At 35.0% G+C, this 11,257-nt stretch overlaps 1 protein-coding gene across 1 annotated transcript; it reads right to left on the bottom strand.

Moving 5' to 3' along the window:
- Positions 1-5,222: 5,222 nt before the first annotated feature.
- Positions 5,223-9,526, bottom strand: LOC137404043 (death-associated inhibitor of apoptosis 1-like). Its single transcript, XM_068090197.1, is given in 9 exon segments — positions 5,223-5,326; positions 5,453-5,527; positions 5,736-5,849; positions 6,119-6,255; positions 6,365-6,608; positions 6,845-6,937; positions 7,272-7,559; positions 8,026-8,161; positions 9,356-9,526. Coding segments are annotated over 9 exon segments (1,362 nt in total).
- Positions 9,527-11,257: the final 1,731 nt, after the last annotated feature.

Raw genomic sequence — 11,257 nt, 5'->3', positions numbered from 1 at the left:
TGCCACCTGATCCCACAAATCATTGCTGGAGTAAAGACGATGATGGGATTTCTGTGCAGTGGTTTTCTGATAGACACAGAGCTATTCCCAGACAGTTTAACCAATGGACTAGCTGCTCATGCAAAAATAGTAGATGTGAAAGCTGATGCTCTTGCAAAACTGCTTATTTAGTTTGCACAAGTCTATGCGGCTGTGTAGACTGCAGCAATGAAATGCATGATGAGATTGAGGTTGGTAATCATATAGACAGTGATGATGAACTTTAAAATTATATGTAATAGTTTTATTAAATACTTTGCAATATGGTTTCTAAAATCGATTGAAAGTTTTAGATGTTTCCTGCTAAACAGACTGTGTACCTTGGTAATTGTGCTATATAATATAATAATCATACAATGTACCAAGATACACATACAAAGACCTGTGATATTAACTAATCATTAACTATTGCGCCACTTTCCACGCAGCGGATACGCCACACAACCGAAAATTTCGCATTATGAGACAAGTGTAATTGCGTCTTGTTTTAAATAACTTGCTGAACAAATATTTTAACCTTGTATCGGTGTAAAACAATGTTGAATAATTTGTGTACAAAAGTCTGCATGCCAAAGTCAGTTCCTATCTTTTGCTTACCTATCAGCTGGTCAGTTGACCTTGTTTGAGTTGTTTGTGTTGAGTTGGCTAGTGTTAACTGTGGCTCAGTTACTAATAAAGTTATCTGCTATCTATTTATAAAAATTTGAGCTCTATATAAAACTAGCCACTTTCTTTAAATTGCAGGGCTACAACAAAAAGAAACAGTGGATCGCTACACAACTACCACTTTCTAACACAATTGCTGATTTCGGGCAGTTGGTTTTGAAAAATGACATTTCAGTCATCGTTCAGCTAGATACTAGCCAAGTAAGTTGATGAATCAAAAACAGAAGTCTTGTGACGATGCTTAAAATGGGAACGATAATTAAATAATGGCGAATAGAAATTTTTCAGATTGTTTGTAGTAGTTTTGCTATGATGCAGTAATATTCCATTAACTATACCCAGAAATAGGCAATTTAGTAAATGAAATAGTTTATTTAAACTTAAAAGTTGAGTGTCATTTTGAAGAGTAAAATATCACCTGAAATAGGCAATAATTTTACCAGCTCAAATAATAATTGTTTTTGTATACATAAGGTCATGAATTCTGACTAATATTCGATAGCGATCATTCAGTAGTTTTCTTAAAGTAAAGTAATTATTATTAATCATTGTTCTTCATTGTAGAATAGCATACTTAAAAGTGCCCAGACTAAATTTAGTTTTTATAAGCATAAGTGACATTGTATTGAAATATGTATGAAGTCGTCTAAAGTTATACTAAAACTTATAGAAACTAGTTTTTTGAAAAATCAATCTGCAACACTATTAGGAATTCTAAAAACATTTGTGGATTTTACAAATTAATGATTGTAAAATGGGCAATGTAAAATCAATGGGCAATCATCAATGATTGCCCATTGCTTGCTTAAGCCTTTGCATTAGCGCTTGCGCTGAAAGCAATCATTAAACAAAATACCTTCACGTAAAACAAATGCAATTCACTGGGGAATTCCAATAAGGGATTTTCTATGCTTCTCAAGGAGAATCTCAAATCAAAATCATTGGGAAGATTAGAAGCTATCCAAAAATCTCTTCTGGAACTGGAAAATTTCAACATAAATTGATGTCCTCTTCAAATTAATATATCCTTTTCTTTTGTCTTTTCAAGTTTAGAGTTTGTTCTACCCGGTATTCCTGTACAAGGGTACTCCTATAGTCCATTCCTTCAATAAACTACCATAAGGTTGAGTAAAGAGATCATCATCATGATGTAATTAGTGATTACCTTCCTATTTTAATATATGCCTCATATAGATTTACGTAGTGTGGAGAAATGTTTGAGCACCATATTGTTAACTCTTCCTGCTAGTATTCTTTGAAAGGGGATGATAGAAAGCATTAAATCTTGCATACAAAAATTATACTTTTCCGAGTACATCTGTTTTATTTCCAAATATAATGAATGAAAACAAACAAAAATATTTACTCTGTTAGATTTTTATAGAAGTCATTTATGCATCTAACTTTTCTGTAAAATTGGGTACTTTAGTTTAGCTTAAATTTTATTACCATTCTGCTAGCATGTTCTGTTTTATTTAAATATATGTATACTTAGAGTGAGCGGTAGAAATATGCAACATTAATCTTTTGAACTTAATCTTGAACAGGTTTAAAATCAACTTCAATTGGGTTTTTCATTCTTTGCACATTTTATTTTCAATATTGACTTGCTCTTCAATTTTATTTATAAAACCCATAATGTTGCAAAAAATTAGGGCTTCACATAAAAAAAATTATATTTTATGGTGAGAGTATCATTCACAAAACTTTAGACCAAGTGCCAAAACTAAACGTGCCAAGTTAGTTGTAATAATAGGTCTATCTGTATTCTGTGAACACAGACAAGGTTTAACTAAATCTCCTCTTGTTTAGCACTTCTTGCAGGAAACATGAGAAGACTCACTTTCAAGATCTGTCGACAAGTGTGAGTGTGTGTGTGTGTGACTAAATGCTAATTGATTATGGTCCTATCTTAATCAAACTCAATATGCTTGCCACATCCATTATCTTTCCATATTATAAAACATCACGGAACAACGTCAATGATGAAATATGAGTTGATATTTTTAGAAAAATACTGAGTTGTTATGGTTAATAGTATGATGGCTTTTGTCATGAGAGATCGTCATGTGTAATAGCTATGTGCACAACTATTCTTAGATAAAGAAAGTTGATCGAGTGGTGCGTATGATAGCATGCTTGTCTGAGAATCCAAATTTCAAAGTGCATATTTATACAACCCAGTGTTTTCTCCCAACACTATTAGCACTCTTATTATAGTAAATATTTCAGTGCATGAGGTTCTCTGTTAGCTTTGAGACATGATAGAATTTTTGATGAAAAATTTAGAAATGTGTACATATACAAGGGCCCCAAAATGTAAAGAGATAATGCTTAAATTTTCAAATGCTATATACACAATGGTGCAATCGCTATTCCAATTTCTGCCTAATTGATTCATATACGTATAACAATGGTGCAATAAATATTCCATTTCCACTTCATTAATTTGTAACCCAGATAACAATGGTGCAATCAATGCTTACACCAATTGCATCATCAATGCGTATATCACTAGCGCAATTGATACATAAATGGGCAATATTGTTAAAACAATGCTTTCAATAATAGCAATATTTCGTCTGTGTTGTTTGGTTTCAGGTATTTTATGATATAACTTGTGAGTTATGTTGTTTTAATAGTTGCTATCAGCAACTTTATGATTTCCGAGTTACTAAGTTTTTTGGCACGCTTGTAATACCATTTATATGCATTTGCTGCTCTATGTTACCTAACCGTGACAACGCTAAAGGCATAAACATTAATCACTCATAAAACACACAAGCATATTAGCATTCACACCCTAATTCAGCAGAGGTTCAACTCCTACAGCTTTGCCGCAAATTTCACAGACATTGCTCTGGCAGACTTCAGTTTTCATCAGTTAGTAAAAATATCATGCATAGCTGAAACAAAGTGGTAATAAAAATGTCTTTTACCATAACAAGATAAGCATGAAGTTGAAAACAAGCTACTAAATTCTTCCCACATGCCTCTACTCAGTTATTGGCTATAGTTTTAAATACATATGTAACTCATTGAAGTTGATAGGTCGACTGTCTGTATCGTGATTGATTGAAGTTGTGTATGTTGGTATATTGGGAGTCATCATTGCTGTACAGCTATATTGACTGTATTTATAATTAACTATAAAAAACTATAAAAAAAACTGGCACTAAATATCAAGGTTCAAAATACAAATAAATGCATTAAATAAAAAATATAAGTGAAATATGAGATTATCCTTAAGTAAAACTTGTAACGAAATAAAAAATAAACTATATATATTGCAGAGTATAAGGTAACGGGTTCATTTCATGAAACACTTGAAAACTGATCTCAGCAAAAGGACTGCTTGAAAAATGTAAGTCAATCTTAAGGAAAACTTTAGTATACCTGATGTTTCTCATCACCAGAATATGCAAGGTTCTAGGTTATCGTCAATGCACAACAGTTTCTGTTTTTCTCAGATTAATTCTTTTTCATTTTTTGTTTATCAATAAATACCATCATCACCTACAGATATTAATAAACAAAACCAAAATCTAGATGTTGACTAGACGAAATAAGCCATCTCACGACGTCAACGTGACCTTGCTAAAAGATGATTTCGCCCCAACTCTGGCTCATTGAAAATCTAAAGGTGACATTTTACTTAGGATCTTGAGAATTTAAGGATTTCTTTGGCATCTTTACATAACCAGTTTAAACTATGTCACAATTAGGCGAGGAAGGTCCTGCAGGCACCCTTCACAGAGCTTGCACATGCTGGGCATTTTGCAGGGAGATTTCCTTTGCTGCAGTCCTGACAGAGGCAGTAACATCCACAAGGAAGAACAATGGCTCCAGACTACAAGAAACAAACATCCATTAGTCCAGAATAAACTAAAAGTATATTAGCCAGAGGATAGTACATCTGCAATGACTAACAATCAAATCAATAAATCAAACTGGCCAATAATAAAATCCATGTGAAATGTAAACTATCATAATATCTGTATTTGAACGTCACCTTTAATTTAAGGCCGCCCCTATTTGAACGCCTCTAGGAGAGAAGGGTTGAGAAATAGAGTGTCACCCTTCATTTCAAGGCCACCTTTATTTGAATGCTGGCCTCTATTTGAACGCCGCCTCTGTTTGACTGCCGCAATGAGGACGGTTGAAAAATGGAGTGTCACGGCGTTCAATTTGAGGTTTACAATATTTTAGCAATCAGATCAATACACGAAACTGGTCAATAATGAAATCAATGTTAAAAGTAAACTATTGACTCATTGAAGCCCTAATAATAAATATATAGCTAATGACAGGATAGTAAGGAAAGCTCACCATGTTCTTTCTGCACTTTTTACATCTGAGAGCATCAACCAGGTCCTTAAAATCATGCTCAGATGGATCATTAGGGTTCGTGATCAGCTCAACCACGTTTATTCTCTTATAAGAATATATGGTTGTTGTTATACAGGGGGAGACAATGTTAGTATTGAGTGTCATCTAATGGCAACCAATAAGAACGGTTAAATATGAGGTACCCACCTTCCTGGTTGAGTGGTTGAATCAGTGACACCAGTTGTCACTGATTGGTCATTCTTTCTACTAGCTACTTCTTTTTGGTATTCCTCTGTAAACAGTAAGAGTAAGGTCGTAAGCAAGTTGATTGTTAGAACAGTAAATGTACAATGACCTCTAATGACATCGAAATGACATATGAAGACACAAAATGTCTTTAAATAAACTCTACACTTACCTAAAGGTATGGAGTTGCCCTCATACAGCTCCTGTACTATCTCCACCAGCTTACTTGGTTCCTCAAATTCAACATCTACAACCACAATAGAGTGAGTTCCTCATTGTGTGGTACATAACGAGTAAATACAAACTATTTTAACTGTGCCTTATTATAGTCTGAAAGATTTTGCTTCAAGGTCAATTACTAATTATAGTCTCAAGGACTAAAACAATATGTCACTTAAACAAAGCTACCAGCATACACAAGTCTTCTAGACAATATCAAAGTCTATGTAACTTACCATCATTAATTTCATAAGCCTTGAAAATGATCTCAGCTGGATACTCAAGTAATCGACAGTATTTGTATCCATCAAGTTCCTCTATAGACACTGGCTCTTCACTTGTTTCCATGTCTTCTTCTGCAGCAGTACAAAAATAATTAACTAATATCCAGAGGTCTGTAAACACTGATGGAATTTACATCACAAATTAGACAGAGTAAATAACATAAATGACCTATTTTGTTAAAAAGACCATTCAGTAGACAACATATTTACTTCTGGACTTGTTTAGTAAATAAAACTAATATCTAGGTCAGATTGACATAATAAATATACTGCCATCAGAAGTGGAAAAGGTTGGTTCAGAATTAAGAGCTGAAATAAAGTGATAAGTAACTTACCAAGAAAAGAAACATCTCCCTTGTTGTAAAGCAGGGTTTCTGCAGTAGCGATGTTATCGGGAGTCATCTGTTGCAGCACAGTTTTGATGAAAGCCAATCCCTTTGTTTGTTGAACAAAAGTACAGCCTGGGTACCACCTTAAAAACAAAAAGGCAGTTGAATACCGCAATAAAATTAACTTTGTAAAAAGAAATTGACAAAATTATAATAGCATTCTAAGCAGTTAATTCAGGTTTGTACACATACTTTGCATGTTCTGTCCATGGATCGTCTCCCCTGCTCCACATCTCAAGGGCTCCATCACACCAAAAACACTTCACTTTGTCTCCGATGCCTTCATACAGAAAGCCAGCTTCACAAAGCTTGTCTGCAGCTATCGGGTTACCGCTAGGGTATCGTCGGTATGTATCCATTCTCTTACTGTAGACACTCATAGGTGGATCCTTGGGTTTGATTGTGTTGATATTCAGGTCACCAAGAGTAGCTGGTTCTACATAATAGTTCATAAATGGTTAGGGCTGGTGTTGAAGTCATGGTGTGACTCACATATCAGCAAGAAGTAACTGTTACAGTATTGGTAAAATATATAGCTATATTACAGTATTACACCACAAACTATTATAATGTAACACATGGTAAGAGGTGACATAGTAAGGTGGACCTATACTAAACATTTATTAAACATTTAATGAACTCTCATACTGTATGCGGTCAACAAATACTCACTTCGATCATCTCTGACAGAGCTACTCAGTTGATTTGTCATGAGGTCTTTAGTAAGTCCACAGTTACTTATAGGGATATTCTGACATGGCTTGTCTACAACATGATAATCAACATGCTATATTATGCCTGAGAGTGTTGCTTGGTAGGCTGAAATCATTTGGCAATAAAAACACACTGATAAAAACTGGCGCTAAAAACACCTAATAGATATAATAGTTAGTTATGTTTAGAAGTAGCATTAGAGAAACTAGCAAGACAAAATGTTCCGCTATCGACCTAAGAAATCTGGAAACATTTTTATTGATTGTAAAAACAAGAAATTCTCAGCATCTCGTAGCAGAAATAAATGTAATAAACTGGGGTCATTATATTAAATTATCCAAAGTTGCTACTAGTAGAAATACAATATTCATCACATGCAACTCACTTTGAACCATTTTTCAGTAGTTAAAGAAGTTTTTATGCTGATACTTGGGCACATCTCCCCTCTCCCAGTTCCTGACGATTCCACCACAGAAAGCGCACTGAACTCTGTCCGCTACACCGGTGTAGTAAAACCCTTCCTTAGCACAGTCATGAGCCTTGACTATTGTTTCTATTGGCCAGTGAGCAGCAAAGGTTCGCTGCCGTTCCCTCTCTGAGACCATGAGAGACTCTTTCTCTTCCTGACTGAGCTTTAGAAAAGCATAGAGGATTTCCTTGTCTGACATGCGATCTACGACAGAAAACACGAAAAATTATTTCCTTCTCGACCTTGTGAGTTTGCTCAATACAAATATTAGTGCTGTAAGCACTGTAGTCAACAGCTAAATAGAATCCAATGAACCAATTCACGATTATATCAATGATATACAGCCCCCATAGGGGGGCTGTATATCATTAGTTATACTGAATAGCATAGCACTGACATTGCTAACTCCGCTAGCACATATTTAGCTAACTTTAGTATAATTATGTCTGATTTTGATAAACTGAGTTTTTTCAAACCAATAATGATGTTGAGCAAATTCCCTGCCATGACGAGTACATTCGATTGCTCACTTTTCATACATACTCTGAAAATAATACCTTTTAATATAAAAAGATTTCATTATTATTATGAAAAGACGATCTATGCAGTTAAACGCTTAGACTTAAGATGTCAACAAGGTTTTGAAAACAAATTGGTAGTTCATACTTACCAAATTGCTCCTTTCGTTCTTTTTTAATGCCTGGTGGTGGCCCAAATCTTCCAGGTATCCAGTCATATCCTGGCACATACTCAGCGGCTTGCCTGCGCCGGTCTACATCCAATGCGTCAAAGTTTCTTTCAGGCATCTAAATAATTAGTTATGACAAATGTAACAATGAAAAAATAATTAGTTTTAGTAACTTTTAGCAACCATAATCTGAGAATGCTGACTTTTGGAATTAAAGTTGAATTAAACGATTGCTATTCACAATCCCAAAAAGTAATAAGAGATAGATGCATACCTTATGACATATGCGGGCTTTGAGACAATATGTCCACTGAAATTACGACAAATTATCAGTAATGTATAGTTACCGCCGGTAGCAGCTATTGGCAGCTTATGACAAGTAATAGCTCCAGTCAAAAACGATTAATAGTTAACCAGGTTCTATACAGCTCCTTATATTGTAACGTGAGAAAAATTAAAAAGTTAATAATAATATATTTAAATAATATAATATATTTTAATTGTATAAATGTTTCTGAATTAATGTTTTTATATTAATAAATAGTGTGGTGCAAAGCTAAAGCTTTGTCACTAGAAAAATATAATAATATTTTACAAATATATAAATAATTATTTAAACTATAAATCAGTGTTTAAAAATTTAATAAGATGTAACTTATAAATGCAATCATGTTTTTGTGTGGTTCTATATAATCTTGTGTAAGGTAGCACTCCTGACTGATTTTCTCACGTAACAAATACATTTTTCGAACTGGCAAAGTGGCTCTTCCTGCCAGGCAAAGAAATCTTCTCTATATCAATCAACTGTCAAATCAATCCTGCGAATTTGTGTATGATCTGTTATATAATTAGGTATACCTTTTTTGCAATTCTGACACAAGTTGTCTTCTCGTGAATGTTTTATATTCAGTTGCCAGTTCAATAGTTGCCTTGCCTCGCTTGGGCACCAATGTTTGTTCTTCTGTAGTATGAGTGTTAGCTACTGTTGTATTACCAGTATATAGCCTCTCTCGGGCATCAATTTCAAATGCTGGTTTTAAACTCAAATATCGTCGTCGTATCAATAATAGATTGGCCTGTCTCAGGCTTCGATATAGCCTAAAGTATATTTATCGATAACAAACCTTACTTGGGCATAAAACGAGTAAAGAAAATCGTTCAAATAGTTCGTAGTATAATAAATGCATATCTCGTCAAAATGACCGATAAAAGATATCCTCAAAAACGTACAAATATTATCGTAGTGTTCAGCCAAATGGCTTTATCTCCTCGAGGTAAAACTGTAGTAAAAGAGGTATATAATTTCACCCACGTGGCCTCCCTGGCGCACTCTCTCTGGCCTGTTCAACGTGGCCTCTCTCTGGTCTGTCCTCTCTGCCTTAATCCCTTTCAGAGGCTCCTTATATACAAGCTGTCTGAGAATAACCACTTTTAATTGGCTTCTAGTCAGCATTTTGCAATTGTGCAATTGCTGACTAGGCATATCGCAACAAATCAGTTGTAGTGGAATGTCTGAGCTCATCTTTCTGGGAAGCCCATGATGTTTGAAAAACTTAGCCAATTTTCTAAGTGTAGAATTTATAAAAGTGTCTTTATCTCTTTTGTTTCTAGCTTCAAAAATATAGTAAAAGTCTGGAGTATGTATTTTGCTCCATTCTTTTTATTACTATAAATGTCATATTTTGAAAAGTTTATTCTAGCTGTGAAAATTATGAAAACTTATCTTTTTAGAGGCTGTGTTTGCTGCTAGAAGTGGGCTCCTTGAGAAATTCCATGATTAAATGGAATCCCATTGAGAGATAGTTGAAAGGACTGTTTTTCATGAGTTTGATAGTTTCTGAGGACTGCTTTGACATTGCCAATGTATAATAAAACAAAAATTAGCGTAAAACATAAAATTTAAAACTAACCTAAAGTAAAAGCATAAATTACAAAGATTATGGTGTATGCTCAAATCATGCAGTTATTGTTTATGTGACATACTCAATCTTTTTGTTGTAGCTCGGGGATGTACGCATGGAGGCTCTCTTCTACTCTGTACACGCTTTTTATAGGATTGGAGGGCTGCTCAGCTCTTACGTCTCTCCTTCCGATGTTTATGCAATATTTTGGTGAGTTGTGTTGAATCTGAATAAGTAAACAAATAAATGTATATATTATGGTAGGATACAGTAATTTGTGGTTTTCCCGTCCAGTTAGCATCAGACATCCTGGGGTGGTCTGTGGGTTGTGTCTAAGATGAATAGGTCATTAAATTTCCTTTCTGCGTGTATTGTTGTCATCATAGGTCATAGTAGTTTCTGGTTTCCTTGGCAAAATAGGTTTTCCTGTTTTCTTCCAGAACTGATATCTGACAGCATAGAGAGAGTGCGCGCCCCTCCCGCGTGACGCGGGAAAAACCATCACGATTGGAAAAACCATGCGCCATTATCTAGAATTTTCCGAACCAGCCACACGCACCAGCGAGCTACATACGTATTTGTTTACGCTTGCAAAAGGTTATTGTCTGGGAGCCACAGGGTGTTTTTGTGTCAACAGGTGGCAGAAAATAAAGTTTATGATAACTTACTACCTTTAGCATATTTATAATCTAGTCATCATTAATCTGGTCTCCTACCGCTATTTTAGTTAATAAGCTAACAGTGATTGGCCAGTGAAAAGTGCGTAGTAATACAAACATAAGATTTTGCTTACACCGTGTGCAATCAGTCGAATCAGCTTAGCGGAGCCTTAGACCGACATTTACATCCAGAGTCATCGAGTGTAACTCGATGTCTCTGTTTACATCATATTTTAGTACGGGAGTATTAAACTACGCCGAAAGCAATTAGGTTTATAGTCTGTTTCCGGTCTCGCCAGCGACTCTTCAGCGTCGTTAGTAGCAAACAAAAACTTTAATTCACTTTAACATTAATTATGTTCAGTCTGATTCCACAAATCTAGCCGATGCAAAATACAGGTGGTTTTAAATAAGGGCATCTTATGAAAAATCCTTCCACCAACAAAGGCTTGAAGGGTCAATTATGAGGGTCAATTATCAAGCAGCAATATGGCAGCTGGCAATTCAACCATTAAGCATGCCACCTGATCCCACAAATCATGGATGGAGTAAAGACGATCATGGGATTTCTGTGCAGTGGTTTCCTGATTGACCCAGAGCTATTCCAGGCAGTTGGTCCCATGGACTAATTGCTCATGCAAAAAGAGTAGATAT

Source organism: Watersipora subatra, chromosome 9, assembly GCF_963576615.1.
Source record: "Watersipora subatra chromosome 9, tzWatSuba1.1, whole genome shotgun sequence".
In the NCBI taxonomy this organism is placed as follows: Eukaryota; Metazoa; Bryozoa; class Gymnolaemata; order Cheilostomatida; family Watersiporidae; genus Watersipora; species Watersipora subatra.
This window is presented reverse-complemented; position numbering and strand designations above follow the sequence as displayed.